The sequence below is a fragment of the Oncorhynchus tshawytscha genome, linkage group LG03, assembly GCF_018296145.1.
Source record: "Oncorhynchus tshawytscha isolate Ot180627B linkage group LG03, Otsh_v2.0, whole genome shotgun sequence".
In the NCBI taxonomy this organism is placed as follows: domain Eukaryota; kingdom Metazoa; phylum Chordata; class Actinopteri; order Salmoniformes; family Salmonidae; genus Oncorhynchus; species Oncorhynchus tshawytscha.
In genome coordinates this window covers 58,748,475-58,769,562 of record NC_056431.1, presented here as the reverse complement: position 1 = coordinate 58,769,562, position 21,088 = coordinate 58,748,475, and the positions used below count along the sequence as shown (strand labels likewise).

The 21,088-nt window shown below is 44.3% G+C and overlaps 1 protein-coding gene across 7 annotated transcripts in view; it reads left to right on the top strand.

The window, feature by feature from the left end:
- The window catches only part of LOC112240051 (LIM and senescent cell antigen-like-containing domain protein 1), a 37,877-nt gene that overhangs the window by 1,329 nt on the left and 15,460 nt on the right, over positions 1 to 21,088 (top strand). The window contains exon 1 of one of the 7 annotated variants that reach the window (XM_042319747.1): positions 1,574 to 1,716. The exons of 1 other annotated variant lie outside the window; for it this stretch is intronic. In XM_042319747.1, coding sequence (XP_042175681.1) covers positions 1,616 to 1,716 — 101 coding nt within the window. In that variant the 5' untranslated portion in view covers positions 1,574 to 1,615. Of the gene's footprint in view, positions 1 to 1,573; positions 1,717 to 3,061; positions 3,256 to 3,319; positions 4,823 to 13,334; positions 13,806 to 21,088 lie in introns of those variants that run through there. 5 more of the 7 variants (XM_042319749.1, XM_042319746.1, XM_042319744.1 and 2 more) reach the window with 5 other exon arrangements.

Below are 21,088 nucleotides of genomic sequence, written 5' to 3'. Positions count from 1 at the left end.
AGGCAGCCCAATTCTGATTTTTTTTTCACTAATAGTTTTTTTTTGTCAATCAGATCTGATGTGAAAAGAGCTGATGTGATTGGTCAAGAGACCAATTAGTGGGAAAATGTAAATGCAACCATAAAGGTCCAGACCTATGTCCATAGTATACTTACATACAGTACAGGGCAGGAGCTTCATATCCATGCTGTTCAGGTTTGACTCAGTGAATATGATGATGCTATCTCCCTCCGTCCAGTTGTTACTGGTGGTTACTGTACTTTCATTCTGCCCCATGAGACACGTTTCAGCAGATCCACTTCCTGGCTTGTTAATTCCCCCCCACCCCACCCCCGTGTGTGTGTGTATGTGTGTTACTTTATTTAGATCTGGGATCTCTGCTCCCATCAGGAAGGACAACGTTTTATCCTGTACTCGTTCACTGGGCCACATTCAGCCAACATAAGTACAACAGGCTCTGTGATGCATTTTGTCTCCCCTGCACTGTCTGCCCCCACAAACAAACATTCACACTCACACTCCATATATAACTTCCTGTCCTGAGCTGCTGTTGGAGGGGGAGAGAGGGAGAGAGAGATCATGATGTGGAGAGCGGATGTCTCTCTAGTCTCCTGAGTCTCTCTCGGTCTTTCAGTGCTCCATCCTGACTAGGAATGAGCTCTGTGGGAACATTGGACATCATAGCTACTGTCAATCAGATAGCTTCTGTAGCTGTCACACATATTTGTACATTTACACATTTGGTATACCTAGTTTTTTACTGGAATTGTGCATATTTGTACTTTCCCTGCCCAATTTATTAGCAGTTTTGACCTTTTAATATAGTAGAATTTCTGGCCAGAGCCTGAATAAACTAGGGCCATAGTAGTATGGCAAGTCTTAACAGATTGTGGATTTAGACTGAATCATGTCTGTTTACACAATCAAGGCTTACCAGGCAGGTTCCCAGTCTCTGTCTTGCATTAGAATGGCATATAACATTATTAGTCACAAGTTTCTAGCATGACATTGAGACAATTGTATGAAATATTTCTGATGGTTTACCAAACCGTTTCATTTGCACTTACTTGGCTAACTCCCACATTTCAGTCTCCTATTCCGTCTGTGTGGGTTCATGTGTATATTGCCCTCTGGTGGCCACAGTAGACAACAGCAGTGGTGAAATGAGTTGAGAGGAGCAGTGGCTCTGCTTCCCAAATGTCTGTGTGGTATCAGTGTGGTATTGTGAGTGATCCAACACAAACCTATTCCTGGTATCTTCCTGTGACACACACAATAAACAAAGACAATATTTTGAAATGCACACAGCCCACTCCCTCCCTACCCTAGCCCTGACCCTACCCTAGCCCTGACCCTACTCTAGCCCTGACCCTACTCTAGCCCTGACCCTACCCTAGCCCTGACCCTACCCTAGCCCTGACTATGGCTGCAGTGATACATACAGCCAGCTCGCTCCACCCTTATCCCTGTCCTCAATCACTGAACAGACTGCACCCTATGAGTCAGTCAGCCACCAACACTCAGCCACACACACATGCATGTATACACACAAACACACACGGTCCATCATCACGCCAACCACTGTCAGGCCTTCCAGGCAGCCAAATAGGAAGTGATGTGGGTGAGCAGAGACAGAGATAACAACAGACACAGTAGGGACACAGCAGTGACAACAACAACAGCAGCAAACTCACAGCAGCCTAACAAAATACTTTGGTAAGACATTAATATTTTCAATTTTTCTGTTTCTTCTACATGCAACCTACACAATCTGCAGTATCAGATCTTCAGATCTTGATGGTTGAATAAAGTATTAGCGGGTTTGTAGCTCAGTAGCCCACTATTCATCTTAGTTATGTTAATTCAATGTCTCTCTGAAAGAAATGTCAAAAAATATTTCCAACCAGATGGCTGCAAATCTGAGGGCAGCGTTGGTCTATAAGACTGCAGGACCTGTGATATCCATAAAGTTGCAGTACCTGTGATATCCATAAAGTTGCAGTACCTGTGATATCCATAAAGTTGCAGGACCTGTGATATCCATAAAGTTGCAGGACCTGTGATATCCAGAAAGTTGCAGGACCTGTGATATCCAGAAAGTTGCAGGACCTGTGATATCCAGAAAGTTGCAGGACCTGTGATATCCAGAAAGTTGCAGGACCTGTGATATCCAGAAAGTTGCAGGACCTGTGATATCCAGAAAGTTGCAGGACCTGTGATATCCAGAAAGTTGCAGGACCTGTGATATCCAGAAAGTTGCAGGACCTGTGATATCCAGAAAGTTGCAGGACCTGTGATATCCAGAAAGTTGCAGGACCTGTGATATCCAGAAAGTTGCAGGACCTGTGATATCCAGAAAGTTGCAGGACCTGTGATATCCAGAAAGTTGCAGGACCTGTGATATCCAGAAAGTTGCAGTATCTTCATGTTTTGGTGGATTTGGATATTCATTTACTTGGCTTTCCTCCTCTGGCTGATACCACTCTTGTTTGTCTTGGGAAATCTATGCAGAAATCATGTGTTGTTCCATAGAAAGAATGAATTATATCAACCAAGTAAATCTCACGGACAGTTGATCACAGTACTCAAATGTGTCTGTTGCAGTCAGTCAGTTAGAAAGTGGCTGGCGGCCTACACCCCCAGCTCTACCCTCTAAACTAGGACTGGAATGTAGTGGCTACAAAGGCAGCATTAAGAGGACCCTAAGGGGAGTTATGTGTGTGTGTAGTGAGTGTCTTTCAGCCAGTCATCACATTCCTGCTGAACATGCTTCATTTTTGTACTCAGCTGATATCCCTATAGCCTCTGGCCTCTCAGGATACTAAAGAGACTCTCACTAACTGTGAATGTTATTTTGGGCATTAGCCTACTCGAAAATAACGATCATAAGACACACTTTTATTGTGATCAAATTACAGCAATCATCACCACCATCACATCTTCACCCCACAGGTTAGATATTTTATAGTGAGCCTGTTGCAGCTAGTTTGTCATATAAATGTAATAGTTGCATTCATGTGTGAATTTCATGTAAATGAATGTTGTGTGTGTGTGTCTGCTGGGTGTGTTGACTCTAGAGACACCCATGCCCTAAAGATAGAACTATCTCTTTTACACGCACGCATTCACACACTTACCTCTCTCATTGTATTAGCCAATAACATTCTCTGAGCAAGAGGAACAATATCAAATTAAAGCATTTATTCATAATGTGCTGAAGGCAGACTCACAAATCACATCAACACTGAGTAAAAGGCAAGTATACCACTTTATGGCATTTCAATATTCATTTTGGACAGTTGTGATTTCCCTGTGTGGGTCATTGTTTAGTTGCTGTAGACCCATACCGTCAAATGTTTTAGCCTTTCTAGTAGTCTGCTACACCAGGACCTGCCTGTGTCTCTGGTCCTCTGTGTAGAACTCTCTTTGCTCCTCTCACTGTCTGTGTGTTTATTTGTTTGTGACAACTCTTTATTTGCTGTGATTGTTACAGGTCCTGTATGGCTCTCTTACCCTAATGCAAGTGTTTGAATGGGTTGTTCTCATGTTGGTGTAGAGATTGACACGGGTCTGATATGGGTGGGGTTAGGGACTGTGATATTGGCTGCAGTAACATGAATGGACACACACACACACACACACTAAAGTCCCAAACAGGAAGAGGAAAAGGTGTTATTGTGGGGTCAGAGCAGCCATCACTCTGTCACCACACCATAGTGACCATGTAAACTCTGAACTCTTCGGGCAAGGCTCTGGCTGTGTGTGTGTGTGTGTGCCCTGTGTGAAGAGTTCAGTGTACAGTTTTACAAATGTGCTTTGAGGGTGTGAATAAATAGGAAGCTGAATACACAGTACACACACAGGTTGGATTGGTTCATTACTTGGGGCTCCAATGGCGCTGTTTGGTATCCTGAGGAAATCTGAGAGGATGAGACGTTCTATTACGTAATAGTCCTTAGGAATAAATCTATATTGTCAGTTTAGTTCACCTCTGCTGATATTTATTAGTATTTACTACAGATCCCAGGTCTGTGAAGGGGCCACTGACTGTATATGCTTTTATCAATTAACTGAAGAATGGGCAGGAAACACACTGCCCTCTTCTATCACAGAGACTTCTCTCTTAGGCAGACTGATGCAGAGAGAGACGGGAGAGAGAGAGACAACAGGAAGATAGAGGCTGAACCTTTGACAACTTATCAACAAGTTATCAACATATCAATATCAACTAAGTGTCATGTTGGATTGATCTGTGGAAGGGATCTCTCACAAAAATGAGTTTCTCTATTGGACAAGTTCAGTTAGGTCCCTCCCCGTTTCATTCCGTTTAAGATATGTTTTGCAACGGAATCGGCGTAATGAATACGCACCTGCCTTAAGGCTGAGAATTTGGGCGGAGCGAGGAGCTGATAGGTGTGTTGGATCAGAGCCACACCCCTGATAGGTCATTCCTCTAGATGTGTGCCTTGAGGTGTGTGTTTGTCAGAGATAAAGGGAGTGTGGAATGTAGTACCTGGCTGTTCCAGGAGAGCGTGTGGACTGTTCTGCCAAGGGCTTCCCAGGTGTGAGCTGCTGTTCTGGGCTTGGAGAGGAGACTGGTGGGGCTCAGTGCTGGTTGTCGGCCTGTCGAGCTTTGGAACTTACTGATCACACACACTCACACGAGGATTACTGACTGAGTTTGTATCTGTGCCCCGGTGGACGGTGGGAGGGAAAGAGGGATGAACTCTCTGCGGCTGAAGGAGTTGTCTAACTCAGACCTGTACAGACGCAGACAGGAGAGACCTGACAGCTATGGAAGCATAGCTAGTAATAGCCTCAGGTGAGACTCCTCTCTCTCGCTCTGATTTCTCTCTATTTGACCAGACTGCAGAGCGAACCGACAGTCAGCAAAGTGTACTGTAGTGGGGGATGGTTAAGATTAAAACTGGGTACATTTGATGAGTCACCACCTGTTGGTGTCCTTTGTGTTGTAGAGAGGCAGACAACCTGGTCTGTGTTGTCTGTGAGTATGACTGAGGTGAAGCCTGTGTATGTTAGCCTCAAAGATATCTGAGAGTGAAAGACTCCTTGTCTCTAACATGTAGGCTCACTTTTTGTGAACAGTCCCATCGCTAGTCAGACTGTTGAATAAACTTCAAATGAACTTACTTTACCTGTTGTCTGCTGATTTTGTCCATATGTACGAGGTACACAGACAAAATATCCACAGAGTAGTGTTTGTAACCTAACTTTCAGTACGCTGGTCTGTATGTCGGTTTGTATTTACAATGCTGACGTAATTCGCATGCGACTTGGACAATAAGTCAACAATGGCTGAGTTTAACAGAAACACAGTCCAAAGGCTGTCCCACGCAATCAGCTGGCAAATTTCACAAGCACTTCCAGCTGATTGCGAGGGAACACGCTTTGGTCCACAACTTTTGGTTGCATTCGGCTATTGTTTACATATTGTTAATCATGTGAAATGCACCAGGAGATAAAAAAAAACAAGCAACAAAACTTACCGGCTCTGTAAAAAGTTGGGTAAACAACACTTTCCTGTGGTTACCATATATCTTCACTTCCTATCGCCAGATCCCAGCCCTGTAAAGGGGCCACTCTCCATATTCTGGTATATCGACTTTTTTACAGCGCCTTATTTCAGACTGATATTCATGGAGTAACCGTGGTGACCGTCTGTTTAGACAACGTGTATGTACATTTTGGTAATGGGTTGTGTGCGGATCCTGTCTGAGGGGGGTTTAGAACAGCAACACATTTTTCAGCGGAAACCGTTTACTCCAAACCTATAACATTTGCAAACAAAACAAGAGTTTCTATTGGACAAATTCAGGTAAGTCCCTCCCAGTTTTGTTCCATTTGCTATGTGCTTCTTTTTGGTTCATAAAGTAAACGGTTTCCATTGCAAACCATTTTTCAACAGATAAAACATTTTCCAATGGAATCAGACGAATGAATGTCCTCACTGTTCCAACAATACCTACCGATAGGCATGGGGAGGCATGTTCAAAGGGGAAAAAGAGAGGCTGTTTTTAAAACAAGGTACCAACTTTGGAATAGAACATCCCCATTCTCTCTGTCAATCTCTTCCTGCTCTCTTTCTCTCCAGGCTTCTACCTTCCCATAGAGTGGCAGGTAGCCTAGGGGTTAGTGTTGGGCCAGTAACCAAAAGGTCGCTGGTTTAAATACTTGCGCAGACAAGGTGAAAAATCTGTCGATGTGCCCTTGAGCAAGGCACTTAACCCTAATTTGGTCCAGGGGCACCACACTACTATGGCTGACCCTGTAAAACAACACATTTCACTGCACCTATCCTGTGTATGTGACGACAACACTTTTTTCCCTCTCCTTCAGTCTCTCTACCCACCCTCCCCCTTTCTTTGTCCCTGATCCTGCTGTGATTAGAGGTCTGCATCTCTCCCAAGGGTCAGACAGACATGTGTCATATCACAAACACACACACCAGCCTTCACCGCTAAACATGATGCACTGAAGTGCTTTGTCAGCAGAACTGAGCTAGTAACAGAACATGAGGTCACCTGGTCTCTATGCTGTGACATCATTGGTTGTAGTGGTGTGTCCCTGCTATTTGTCCTTCACATATGACCCACAAACACACAAATCACATCCCAGGCTGCCACACATCCTCCCAAACCCTCCCTCCTCCTTTCGCTCAGCCCTCAGCAGGAAATTAAACTCTGAAATTATGCCAGTAGGGCAGAGGGGCAGGGCTGAGGTTTTATGGACGTTGGGAACAAAAGCAAAACAGGGAGGTTAATGTGTGAGATACTTTGCATAAAAATAACTAACATGTCTAAAAAGACCACCTATATTCTACTTTCTTCCACTTTTCTGTTCCGTTGGTTTGAGGTGCACAGCCACAGGTTTTTCCCTTGTTGTGTAGCATGTAATGCCACTACAGCCTTTACATTTCTCCATTAGGGGAGAGTGGGGTAAGTTGAGCTGCACTCGTTTCTAGGAAACCGTCCACCAAATTAATAATTTGACCAAATATTTATAAAGAGGTCATCATTTCACGGACTAAGTTGAGCAAATGTAAGTGTTTTTTTCCCAGGTGTAATGCAAGGGGCCTGGCCTGTGTTAAAAGTGTTTCAAAAAGTACAAAGTGTTTGTTAGGCGTTAAGCCTGTGTTCAAATTATTAAAAGACCAAAAAGCGATTTTGTTGAATTGTGTTTGGGAAAAAAAGGTAGTGGTAATACTTACAGAGTAAGTGGGAAGTTTACATACACCTGAGCCAAATACATTTAAACGCCGTTTTTCACCATTCCTGACATTTAATCCTAGTAAAAAGTCCCCGTCTTAGGTCAGTTAGGATCACCACGTTATTTAATAAGGTGAAATGTCAGAATAATAGTAGAGTGATTTATTTCAGCTTTTATTTCTTTCATCACATTCCCAGTGGGTCAGAAGTTTACATACAATCAATTAGTATTTGGTAGCATTGCCTTTTTAAATTGTTTTACTTAGGTGAAACATTTCAGGTAGCCTTCCACAAGCTTCCCACAATAAGTTGGGTGAATTTTGGCCCATTCCTCCTGACAGAGCTAGTGTAACTGAGTCAGGTTTGTAGGCCTCCTTGCTCGCACACGCTTTTTCAGTTCTGCCCACAAACGTTCTATAGGATTGAGGTCAGGGCTTTGTGATGGCCACTCCAATACCTTGACTTTGTTGTCCTTAAGCCATTTTGCCAGAACTTTGGAAGTATGCTTGGGGTCATTGTCCATTTGGAAGACCCATTTGCAACCAAGCTTTCACTTCCTGACTGATGTCTTGAGATGTTGCTTCAATATATCCACATCATTTTCCTTTCCTCGTGATGCCATCTATTTTGTGAAGTGCACCAGTCCCTCCTGCAGCAAAGCACCCCCACAACATGATGCTGCCACCCCCTTGATTCACAGTTGGAATGATGTTCTGTGGCTTGCAAGCCTCCCCCTTTATCCTCCAAACATGACAATGGTCATTATGGCCAAACAGTCCTATTTTTGTTTCGTCACACCAGAGGACATTTCTCCAAAAAGTACAATCTTTGTCCCCATCTGCAGTTGCAAACCGTAGTTTGTTTTTTTATAGTGGTTTTGGAGCAGTGGCTTCTTCCTTGCTGAGCGGCCTTTCAGGTTATGTTGATATATGACTCGTTTTACTGTGGATATAGATACTTTTGTACCTGTTTCCTCCAGCATCTTCACAAGGTCCTTTACTGTTGTTCTGGGATTGACTTTTCGCACCAAAGTGTGTTCATCTCTAGGAGACAGAACGCGTCTCCTTCCTGAGCGGTATGACGGCTGCGTGGTCCCATGGTGTTTATATTTGCATACTATTGCTTGTACAGATGAACGTGGTGCCTTCGTGGCTTTGGAAATTGCTCCCAAGGATGAACCAAACTTGTGGGGGTCTTGGCTGGTATCTTTTGATTTTCCTATGATGTCAAGCAAAGAGGCACTGAGTTTGAAGGTAGGCTGTGAAATACATCCACAAGTACACCTCCAACTGACTGAAATGATGTCAATTAGCCTATCAGAAGCTTATGACGCCATTAATTCATTTTCTGGAATTTTCCAAGCTGTTTAAAGGCACAGTCAATGTAAATGTCTGACCCATTAGAATTGTGATACAGTGAAATAATCTGTCTGTAAACAATTGTTGGAAAAATGTCTTGTGTCATGCACAAAGTAGATGTCCTAACCGACTTGCCAAAACTATAGTTTGTTAACAAGAAACCTGTGGAGTGGTTGTATGTAAACTTCTTACTTCAACTGTAACTCAGTACAGAAATATGTAGGTGGCTTAACTTACCCATAAGTTAGTAACATGTGCCAGAGACCACTTTTTTTTGGGATAAGCTATGTTTTTAGAAATGTTTACATGAATTCTGATTATTTCCATGGATACACAACATCCTGAAATATATGTAGATATTTTTGTTAGAAAGAATACTATATTTCTTTTGATGAAGTGATGCTTAATGTAAAAAATATTGCTCAACTTACCCCACTCTCCCCTACCATGTCTACTGTTGACACAGCCAGGAGAGGGGTTTGTTTCGTTATCGTTCTCCTTAGTGCTAGCAGCCTTATTAGCCTGTAGCTCCAGTCTCATCTGTGTACGGAGCCCTCGCTTAGACATAACTGCCTCAGCTTTGTCTAGGAAACATACCTGTCAAACTCAACGTTCGCCTCTGGCAGGGAGGGCAAAGTACACAGTTACAGTTGTTTACAGTATGGCTATCGCAACTAAACAATAACTTTTGGTTTTAGAAATAATTAGAGGATTCCTTGGGAGCCAGGGTTTGTAAGGTGGCCCGGGCCGACTGGGGAGGGGGCCTTGGGAGATATGTGGCTGGGGTAGTTTGGATGGCCTGGCCTGGTGTTGCCAGAGAGTGTGTTTGAAGGTATGGCATAACCCTGTCTCTGGCCCTGACCCAGGTGTGGAGTATTCTGGTTGAGCAATGAAACCTTGCAGCTGTGCTGTTGCACCAATTTCTCACCAACAGGAAATACCATCACCATAGTGATGTACACTGCTATTTGGTGTGACTTTGTAATACCATGCCTGTCTGACAACACATCTGTAAAATAATGTAGTTCCTTTATTCGTCCTGCCAGTGTTGTGTGTGATCCTGTGTTACGTTGGCAATCAGAGTATTTACTCTAGAACTTGACAAACTAACCCCAGAGAGACTGTTTGTAATACCTTCCCCTTCAAAATACCTAACTAAGCCTCTGTCTAAACTGTTATTCATCATGTATCCACAGCCTGGGTTAGTTTATATAGCCCAGAGGAGAAATGTTTATATTGGCTGTAAGATCAGACTGTCCCTTTTCGGTCACAGCAAATTCTTCCTTTGGCATTGTCAGATAGTTGTATTATTGTATTTTCTCTGTATTGATGTTAAACGCATCTAAAGCTGCTTTTCTCCATCATCACCACAACAAGATGCATTTTCTCACAGTGCAGTTTAAACCACTGCATCCTGTAATGTTTCTTGTCATCTCTCTGTACTTCAGACCCCCAGGGGGCAGGGTTTCTCTCTGTACTTCAGACCCCCAGGGGGCAGGGTTTCTCTCTGTACTCCAGACCCCCAGGGGGCAGGGTTTCTCTCTGTACTGCAGACCCCCAGGGGGCAGGGTTTCTCTCTGTACTCCAGACCCCCAGGGGGCAGGGTTTCTCTCTGTACTTCAGACCCCCAGGGGCAGGGTTTCTCTCTGTACTTCAGACCCCCAGGGGCAGGGTTTCTCTCTGTACTCCAGACCCCCAGGGGGCAGGGTTTCTCTCTGTACTCCAGACCCCCAGGGGGCAGGGTTTCTCTCTGTACTGCAGACCCCCAGGTGGCAGGGTTTCTCTCTGTACTGCAGACCCCCAGGGGGCAGGGTTTCTCTCTGTACTGCAGACCCCCAGGGGGCAGGGTTTCTCTCTGTACTGCAGACCCCCAGGGGGCAGGGTTTCTCTCTGTACTGCAGACCCCCAGGGGGCAGGGTTTCTCTCTGTACTGCAGACCCCCAGGGGGCAGGGTTTCTCTCTGTACTGCAGACCCCCAGGTGGCAGGGTTTCTCTCTGTACTGCAGACCCCCAGCTGGCAGGGTTTCTCTCTGTACTGAGACCCCCAGGGGGCAGGGTTTCTCTCTGTACTGGACCCCCAGGTTTTCTCTCTGTACTGCAGACCCCCAGGGGGCAGGGTTTCTCTCTGTACTCCAGACCCCCAGGGGGCAGGGTTTCTCTCTGTACTGCAGACCCCCAGGGGGCAGGGTTTCAGTGGACATTTTTGAAAGTAGTCCTGGTGCATAGAGTTGTATGTTGTTTTTTTAAAATCATTGGTTTTTGTTTGCTCTCACCATTGTAAAGTGAAGAATTGGAGTCTCATCATCATTCTGTTACCATGGCATCTCTTTAGAGTCCTGCAAAGCCATGTCCCAATGCAGAGAATGCACTCCAGAGCCACCCTGTCTGCTGGTGACAGTTGCTGAGGACATTTTTAGGCCCTAGCCCCTCTGGGTGGCCTCATTAATTGAATGCTACTGGTGAGGCCACACACACACCCACACTGATATCAAGTGAACACACAGACATTTATACATTCGCACACATCTTGGCTCACTTACACACACTCTCCCAGTCTGGATGTATGTCAGTCAGATGCTGTATTTGTTTACTCTCCCCTATTGCCTCAGAAGAGGCTGTACTACAGGCCCACACCACAGGAGGTTGGTGGCACCTTAATTGGGGAGGACGTGCTTGTGGTAATAACTGGAGTGGAATTAGTGGAATGGTATCAATGGTTTCCATGTGTGGCTAAATTCATCACAATGCCGTTCCATTCACTCTGTTCCAGACATAAGAGCCTTCTTCCTCTCAGGGAGAGGTATCATGTAAATCTAAGCTCCAGTTCTGACAGGATCTAGTAGAGTGGATCTGGCAGAATCTACGATCACAACTCCCATGCTCCCCCATCTCCCCCGTGCTCCCCCATCTCCCCCGTGCAACTCATAACAACCTCTCTCTCTAATAATAAACCTCCATTTGGGCTCCCGGCTCCTCCATTTTATTTATTTATTTTTTACCTTTTTATTTAACTAAGGAAGTCAGTTAAGAACAATGACGGCCTAGGAACAGTGGGTTAGCTGCCTGTTCAGGGGCAGAACGACAGATTTGTACCTTGTCAGCTCGGGGGTTTGAACTTGTAACATTCCGGTTACTAGTCCGCCGCTCTAACCACTAGGCTACCCTGCCGCCCCATATAGGCTTCATGGGAAATGCAGTGATTTGGTCCGCTGGAGGCTTTCTCTCTCTGTCCCTTTTCTCTCTCTCATTTTCCTCTCACCATCTTTCTGTCTCTCCCTCTCAGGAAACAGTCAGCGAGAGAGACGCTTCACCTGTTGTTGTGGAATGTAAACTGTGTTTTCAGGAATAGGCTAGGGCCTGAATGACGGAGACATGACCACATGGAAACACTCCTCTCTAGTCCTCTCCTCAGTATAATCCGTATGCTGTAATCAGGGTGGCAGCTTAGTGTTTCCTGTTTTGTTCCCGCCCTCTGTCCCATTGTCCTGTCAGTCAACACCAGTAGTTTCCAGTCTGTTTCCTATGACCATTTTAATCCATTCTTTATCTGGATCAGTGGTGAGAATAAAAGGACCCATGTTGTGTATGAGTCTGAACCTGCTAGCAGTAAGTCACACACCAGCCGCTGTCACCAGGGACAGGAGGAGGTAAAGCTGGCCCCCCACATACACTGGGGCTGGCGCGTCAGCTGCCAGAACCTGGTTTGGAGATGACTTTCCCGGGCATCTATTTGTAGAATAATGGAAACACGCAGAAGATTTGAATAGCAGAGAGGAATGCCCTCCTGGTTTATGGTCTGACACTCTGTGGAGAGACACAGTCCACAGTGCTCCATGCTAAAGTGACACAGGCTTACTACACACAGCATTGAGATTTGGAGCTGGGACACTGCCTTGGTTTTAAAGTCATTGAAGAGGTTTTCAGCTGGACATATAGTTTTTCTTACAGAGGATGAATAGTGTCTCCAGTAGATTTATTCTCCTGATCTTTTGGTGGTGTAGGAGTGTCATTCATTTAAGGAGGGCAGTCAGCTGTAAGATGTGATGAATTTAGCCACATAAACAACTATTAATCACTCTGATGGCATAGAGCAGATAATAATAATAATAACAATAATACTTTACATTTTTACAAGTGTTTATTCACTAGATTAGAAATGGCAGAGATGACTTATCTGTTCATAATGTTTTCATATGACAGAGCTCATCTCCCTTGAGCAAAACACTGAGTTGCTCAACTCCGCCTATAGCGTTTCTGACTCGGATCCATGTGGTGAGCCAAACCACCTGTATCTCTCCTGGAACTGTGAAATCACAACGTATCTCTATAGGTGACAATGTACAGAGAGAATGTGTGTGTTACGACCGGCCATTGTGTGGACAGTGTCAATGAAAGGAATTGCAGGACCACGTTTTCTCATGCGAACGTTGAGAGGGAGAGAGGGAGAGATATAACTGTATGATGATGGATTATGATACCAATTTATCAACTGAGCAGTGGAATAAAGGATAAACATTTAATAATATAAATTCATACATCAACTCATACTCTGCCCCCTTTTAGATAGAGCTGACAGGCACCCCGTGAAGCCTCCCCTTCACTGTGTGTGGGTGTGTGTCCAGTCACCTCTGTCTGCTCTAGTCCACTGGCTGGATGAGCTCTTAGTTTGAAAGATACACCCCTTAACGGAGGGGGGAAGGGTGACACAGAGAGGTAGGGCAAGAGAGAGAGTATCTAGAGACAGGTTGTGTGCGTGAGAGAGTTGAGGGAGGGTGAAAGGGAATGAGAGTGTGAGCAAGGGAGAGAAAAAGAGAGGAGGTAGATCAGGGATCTGTGTGAAGTCAGGTCAGTCAGTCTCAGTCTCAGTGCTGCTCAGACTCTCTGGATGAGTAATCCTGCCCTTTGGATTGGATTGTTCTGGGAGTGTTTGGGAAAGAGCCTGTATTTGAAGAATAGGCCTGGGGCAGGGTGTCTTGGACTGGGAGCGTGTACTAACTAGTATTTGGACTACCGAGTCGTGTCCTATGGAGGTTCAGGTCCAGAGTCGGCCACTGCCACCCACCATCCCGGAGAATGGGGCGGCCCCTGACCCTGAACCCCACACTGTTAACGGTCATCGTCATGCCAACAGTGGGGAGGCAGAGCTGCCTGTCTCCAAGTCTCAGAGGAGACGAAGTGATGTCAAAGTCTACAAGGAATTCTGTGACTTCTACGCACGCTTGTAAGTCCTGGAGCCAGGATACATGTTACACACTGGGGAGGTGTGTAACATGATATAGTGATTCAGTGATAACATCTGACTAGGATACATTATTTTGGGATTAAACCCACTCAGTTTATTTATGGTTTAAGGTTATCACAATTAACTGTCATTGACCTTTGTTTGTGAAAGCGTATTAGAAATGTTAGGAATGAGAATAATTCTGGTATTAGGAACAGTTTGATGATTAAGAACAATTCTGGTATTAGGAAGTGAATAATTCTGGTATTACAGCAGTCTAAGGAACAGTTTGATGATCTGAATTCTCTAAAGTGTTATTTGACATGAACACACAGTTGGCTGGTTTCATGCTCCAGGTCATGGTACCATGGTGAGGTAGTAGACAGTGGCTCAGAGACCCTGTGCTATTTTAATGTTGGGGGAGTTTGTTATGCAAAGTGAAATATGCCGGAAGGCATGATAACTATGTGTCAGTGTGTGCGTGCATTTGTCTGTGTGTGTGAAAGGAAGGGATCTAGGGGATGAGGGCAGGCTAAATATATGTGAGCTTTTTTATGTTGTGCCCCTGTGAATAGTGAGAACGGGGGTTACTCAGATAATGTTGGCCATTTGGGGTAATGTTGTCAGCATTAAAAGTATATTATCAGGGAAAATGTTTCACATTTCAAACAAGCTTAAGTCAGCGAATATGTCTGGAATGCTAATCATTAGCAAGTCTATAAGGAAGTGAGGGTCTCAGTGTGAAGCTTTGACTTATATGGGGAGGCTAAGTCTGATCCTTAGAGATACTCCAGCACAGACCATACAGTATCTTTCAACCATTGGAACAGAATAGCCATTAATACTCTAGTAAGGCTAATCAAACAGAAGCTCTGACTTGTCATCCTCTGATGTGTGATGACAACCTGGTCATTTTATAAACATGAGCACTAGAGACAACGGGTGTCATAAGATCAAAACCCAGTGAAACATCATGATACTGCTCTGTCTCCCTCTCTCTCTCCCTGTGACACAAACTCACTAAGTTAGTATCATGAAGTATTTACCAAGTAGTTCAGCACTGACTGAATAGTCGTTCTGTCTATGGGGAAATGCTTGAGTCTTTTGTCTCGTCCTTCCAGCAGGGCCAGAACAGGGAGTCTGAGTCCTTCCTTCTGTCACGTCAGGGTCCTGACAGTATGGCCCCCATACGTACATACATTACATCAGACAGTGTGATGATAGTGGTCGAATAGCTTGACTGAAAGTCTGCATTAATTCCACATCTTGTGACAATACATTCTGTGTGCTCTGGAATGTAGTGAGTTACTGTAGTGTTGATCCTGCTGTAGGATATACAGTTACTGTAGTGTTGATCCTGCTGTAGGATATACAGTTACTGTAGTGTTGATCCTGCTGTAGGATATACAGTTACTGTAGTGTTGATCCTGCTGTAGGATATACAGTTACTGTAGTGTTGATCCTGCTGTAGGAGATACAGTTACTGTAGTGTTGATCCTGCTGTAGGAGATACAGTTACTGTAGTGTTGATCCTGCTGTAGGAGATACAGTTACTGTAGTGTTGATCCTGCTGTAGGAGATACAGTTACTGTAGTGTTGATCCTGCTGCAGGAGATACAGTTACTGTAGTGTTGATCCTGCTGCAAGAGATACAGTTACTGTAGTGTTGATCCTGCTGCAGGAGATACAGTTACTGTAGTGTTGATCCTGCTGCAGGATATACAGTTACTGTAGTGTTGATCCTGCTGTAGGAGATACAGTTACTGTAGTGTTGATCCTGCTGTAGGATATACAGTTACTGTAGTGTTGATCCTGCTGCAGGAGATACAGTTACTGTAGTGTTGATCCTGCTGCAGGAGATACAGTTACTGTAGTGTTGATCCTGCTGTAGGATATACAGTTACTGTAGTGTTGATCCTGCTGCAGGAGATACAGTTACTGTAGTGTTGATCCTGCTGCAGGAGATACAGTTACTGTAGTGTTGATCCTGCTGCAGGAGATACAGTTACTGTAGTGTTGATCCTGCTGTAGGAGATACAGTTACTGTAGTGTTGATCCTGCTGTAGGATATACAGTTACTGTAGTGTTGATCCTGCTGAAGGATATACAGTTACTGTAGTGTTGATCCTGCTGAAGGATATACAGTTACTGTAGTGTTGATCCTGCTGAAGGATATACAGTTACTGTAGTGTTGATCCTGCTGTAGGATATACAGTTACTGTAGTGTTGATCCTGCTGTAGGAGATACAGTTACTGTAGTGTTGATCCTGCTGTAGGATATACAGTTACTGTAGTGTTGATCCTGCTGTAGGATATACAGTTACTGTAGTGTTGATCCTGCTGTAGGATATACAGTTACTGTAGTGTTGATCCTGCTGTAGGAGATACAGTTACTGTAGTGTTGATCCTGCTGTAGGATATACAGTTACTGTAGTGTTGATCCTGCTGTAGGATATACAGTTACTGTAGTGTTGATCCTGCTGTAGGAGATACAGTTACTGTAGTGTTGATCCTGCTGTAGGAGATACAGTTACTGTAGTGTTGATCCTGCTGTAGGAGATACAGTTACTGTAGTGTTGATCCTGCTGTAGGAGATACAGTTACTGTAGTGTTGATCCTGCTGTAGGATATACAGTTACTGTAGTGTTGATCCTGCTGTAGGAGATACAGTTACTGTAGTGTTGATCCTGCTGTAGGAGATACAGTTACTGTAGTGTTGATCCTGCTGTAGGAGATACAGTTACTGTAGTGTTGATCCTGCTGTAGGAGATACAGTTACTGTAGTGTTGATCCTGCTGTAGGATATACAGTTACTGTAGTGTTGATCCTGCTGTAGGAGATACAGTTACTGTAGTGTTGATCCTGCTGTAGGAGATACAGTTACTGTAGTGTTGATCCTGCTGTAGGAGATACAGTTACTGTAGTGTTGATCCTGCTGTAGGATATACAGTTACTGTAGTGTTGATCCTGCTGCAGGAGATACAGTTACTGTAGTGTTGATCCTGCTGCAGGAGATACAGTTACTGTAGTGTTGATCCTGCTGCAGGAGATACAGTTACTGTAGTGTTGATCCTGCTGCAGGATATACAGTTACTGTAGTGTTGATCCTGCTGAAGGATATACAGTTACTGTAGTGTTGATCCTGCTGTAGGATATACAGTTACTGTAGTGTTGATCCTGCTGTAGGATATACAGTTACTGTAGTGTTGATCCTGCTGTAGGAGATACAGTTACTGTAGTGTTGATCCTGCTGTAGGATATACAGTTACTGTAGTGTTGATCCTGTTGTAGGATATACAGTTACTGTAGTGTTGATCCTGCTGTAGGATATACAGTTACTGTAGTGTTGATCCTGCTGTAGGATATACAGTTACTGTAGTGTTGATCCTGCTGTAGGATATACAGTTACTATATGATGAGAGCGGGAGGAAGAAAGACACAAGATTGAGAGAAAGAAGGTCAGGTGTCTCTCTGAGGGGAGAGCAGTGCCATATACACTGAACAAAAATAGAAACGCAACAACTAATCTATGGATTTCACATGACTGGGAATACAAATATATATCTGTTGGTCACAGATACCTTAACTATGTAGGGGCGTGGATCAGAAAACCAGTCAGTATCTGTTGTGACCACCATTTGCCTCATGCAGCGCGACATATCTCCTTTGCATGATCAGGCCCACTTCTCTTCGATGGATGTGTGAAGTTGCTGGATATTGGTGTGAACCGGAACACGTTGTCGTACACGTCGATCCAGAGCATCCCAAACATGCTCAATGTGTGACATGTCTGGTGAGTATGCAGGCCATGGAAGAACTGGGACATTTTCAGCTTCCAGGAATTGTGTACAGATCCTTGCGACATGGGGCTGTGCATTATCATGCTGAAACATGAGGTGATGGTGGCGGATGAATGGCACGACAATGGGCCTCAGGATCTTGTCACGGTATCTCTGTGCATTCAAATTTCCATCGATAAAATGCAATTGTGTTCGTTGTCCGTAGCTTATGCCTGCTGATACCATAACCCCACTGCCACCATGGGGCACTCTGTTCAACAACGTTGACATCAGCGAACCACTCGCCCACATAATGTCCTACATGCTGTCTGTCATCTGCTCTGTTGAAACCAGGATTCATCCATGAAGAGCTCACTTCTCCACCGTACCAGTGGCCATCAAAGGTGAGTATTTGCCCACTGAAGTCGATTACGACAACGAACTGCAGTCACGTCAAGACCCTGGTGAGGACAACGAGCACGCAGATGCGCTTCCCTGAGACGGTTTCTGACAGTTTGTGCAGAATCTGACCCGGTTGGCTGGTCTCAGACGATCCCTCAGGTGAAGAAGTCGGATGTGGAGGTCCTGGGCTGGCGTGGTTACAGGTGGTCTGCGGTTGTGAGGCCGGTTGAACGTACTGCCAAATTCTCTGGAGTCAGCTTATGGTAGAGACATTTCTGGGATCTTTTTTTCAGCTCATGAAATATGTGATCATCACTTTACATGTTGCATTTATATCCACATTCAAAAGTATGTGGACACCCCTTAAAATGAGTGGATTCTGCTATTTCAGCCACACCCATTGCTGACCGGTTTATTGAAGTGCTCAGTGACTTTCAAAGTTCCTAACTTTTCTGACGACAATGTGACAATCTTTCCAAAATGTCTGCCCTACTAAAGCTGCCCCGGTCAACTGTAAGTACTGTTATTGTGAAGAGGAAACGTCTAGCCGCAAAGTGGTAGGCCACACAAAGCTCACAGAACGGGACCACCGAGTGCTGAACCGCGTAGCGCGTATAAATAGACTGTCCTCGGTTGCAACACTCACTACCAAGTTCCAAACTGCCTCTGGAACTAGCACAATAACTATTAGCACAAGAACTGTTTGTCGGGAGCTTCATGAAATGGTTTTCCATGGCTCGAGAAGCCGCACACAAGCCTAAGATCAACATACGCAATGCCAAGTGTCGGCTGGAGTGGTGTAAAGCTAGCCGCCATTGAACTCTGGAGCAGTGGAAACGTGTTCTCTGGAGTGATGAATCACGCTTCACCATCTGGCAGTCCGACGGAAGAATCTGGGTTTGGCGGATGCTAGGAGAGCGTTACCTGCCCCAATCCATAGCGCCAACTGTAAAGTTTGGTGGATGATAAATAATGGTCTGGGGCTGTTTTTCATGGTTTGGGCTAGGCCCCTTAGTTCCACTGGAGGGAAATCTTAACGCTACAGCATGCAATGACATTCTAGATGATTCTGTGCTTCCAACTTTGTGGCAACAGTTTGGGGAAGGCCCTTTCCTGTTTCAGCATGATAATGTCCCCGTGCACAGAGCGAGGTCAATACAGAAATGATTTGTCGAGATTGGTGTGGAAGAACTTGACTGGCCTTCACAGAGCCCTGACCTCAACCCAATCGAACACCTTTTGAATTAATTGTAAGGACAATTGGGAGCCAGGCCTAACCTCCCAGCATCTGGACCCAACCTATTGTGGCTGAATGGAAGCAAGTCCCCACAGCAGTGTTCCAACATCTACAGTCGGAAGTTTACATACACCTTAGCCAAATACATTCAAACTCAGTTTCACAATTCATGAAATTTAATCCTAGTAAAAATTCCCTGTCTTAGGTCAGTCAGGATCACCACTTTATTTTAAGAATGGAATGTCAGAATAATAGTAGAGAATTATTTTGTTCAGCTTTTATTTCTTTCGTCACATTCCCAGTGGGTAAGAAGTTTACATACACTCAATTGGTATTTGGTAGCATTGCCTTTACATTGTTTAACTTGGGTCAAACTTTTGGGTAGCCTTCCACAAGCTTCCCAAAATAAGTTGAGTGAATTTTGGCCCATTCCTCCTGACAGAACTGGTGTAACTGAGTCAGGTTTGTAGGCCTCCTTGCTCGCACACGCTTTTTCAGTTCTGCCCACAAATGTTCTATAGGATTGAGGTCAGGGCTGTGTGATGGCCACTCCATTACCTTGACTTTGTTGTCCTCGCCACAACTTGCCACAACTTTGGAAGTATAAACCATAGCCTGGCTTTTTTATGGCGGTTTTGGAGCAGTGGCTTCTTCCTTGCTGAGCGCCCTTTCAGCTTATGTCGATATAGGACTCGTTTTACTGTGGATATAGATACTTTTGTACCTGTGTCCTCCATCTTCACAAGGTCCTTTGCTGTTCTGGGATTGATTTCCAAATCATCAAATCAAATCAAATTTTATTTGTCACATACACATGGTTAGCAGATGTTAATGCGAGTGTAGCGAAATGCTTGTGCTTCTAGTTCCGACAATGCAGTAATAACCAACAAGTAATCTAACTAACAATTCCAAAACTACTGTCTTATACACAGTGTAAGGGGATAAAGAATATGTACATAAGGATATATGAATGAGTGATGGTACAGAGCAGCATAGGCAAGATACAGTAGATGGTATCGAGTACAGTATATACATATGAGATGAGTATGTAAACAAAGTGGCATAGTTAGTGGCTAGTGATACATGTATTACATAAGGATGCAGTCGATGATATAGAGTACAGTATAGATTTCCACTTTTTCGCACCAAAGTACATTCATCTCTAGGAAACAGAACGCGTCTCCTTCCTGAGTGGTATGACGGCTGCTTGGTCCCATGGTGTTTATACTTGCGTACTATTGTTTGTACAGATGAACGTGGTACCTTCAGGCATTTGGAAATTGCTCCCAAGGATGAACCAGACTTGTGGAGGTCTTGGCTGATTTCTTTAGATTTTCCCATGATTTCAAGCAAAGAAACATTGAGTTTGAAGGTAGGCCTTGAAATACATCCACAAGTACACCTCCAATTGACCCCAATTATGTCAATTAGCCTATCAGAAGCTTATAAAGCCATGACATCATATTCTGGAATTTTCCAAGTTGTTTAAAGGCACAGTCAATTTAGTGTATGTTAACTTCTGTGTATGTTAACAATTGTTGGAAAAAATTACTTGTCATGCACAAAGGAGATGTCCTAACTGACTTGCCAAAACTATAGTTTGTTAACAAGAAATTTGTGGAGTGGTTGAAAAACAAGTTTTAATGACTCCAACCTAAGTGTATGTAAACTTCTGACTTCAACTGTAGTGGGGAGCCTTCCTTGAGGAGTGGAGGTTGTTATAGCAGCAAGGGGGAGAGGGCAACTACATTTTAATCCCCATGATTTTGGAATGAGACGTTCGACGAGCAGGTGTCCACATACTTTTGGTCATGTAGTGGGTGAGTTCTTGTGTGAGCATGTGTTTGTCCTGGACACACATTGGA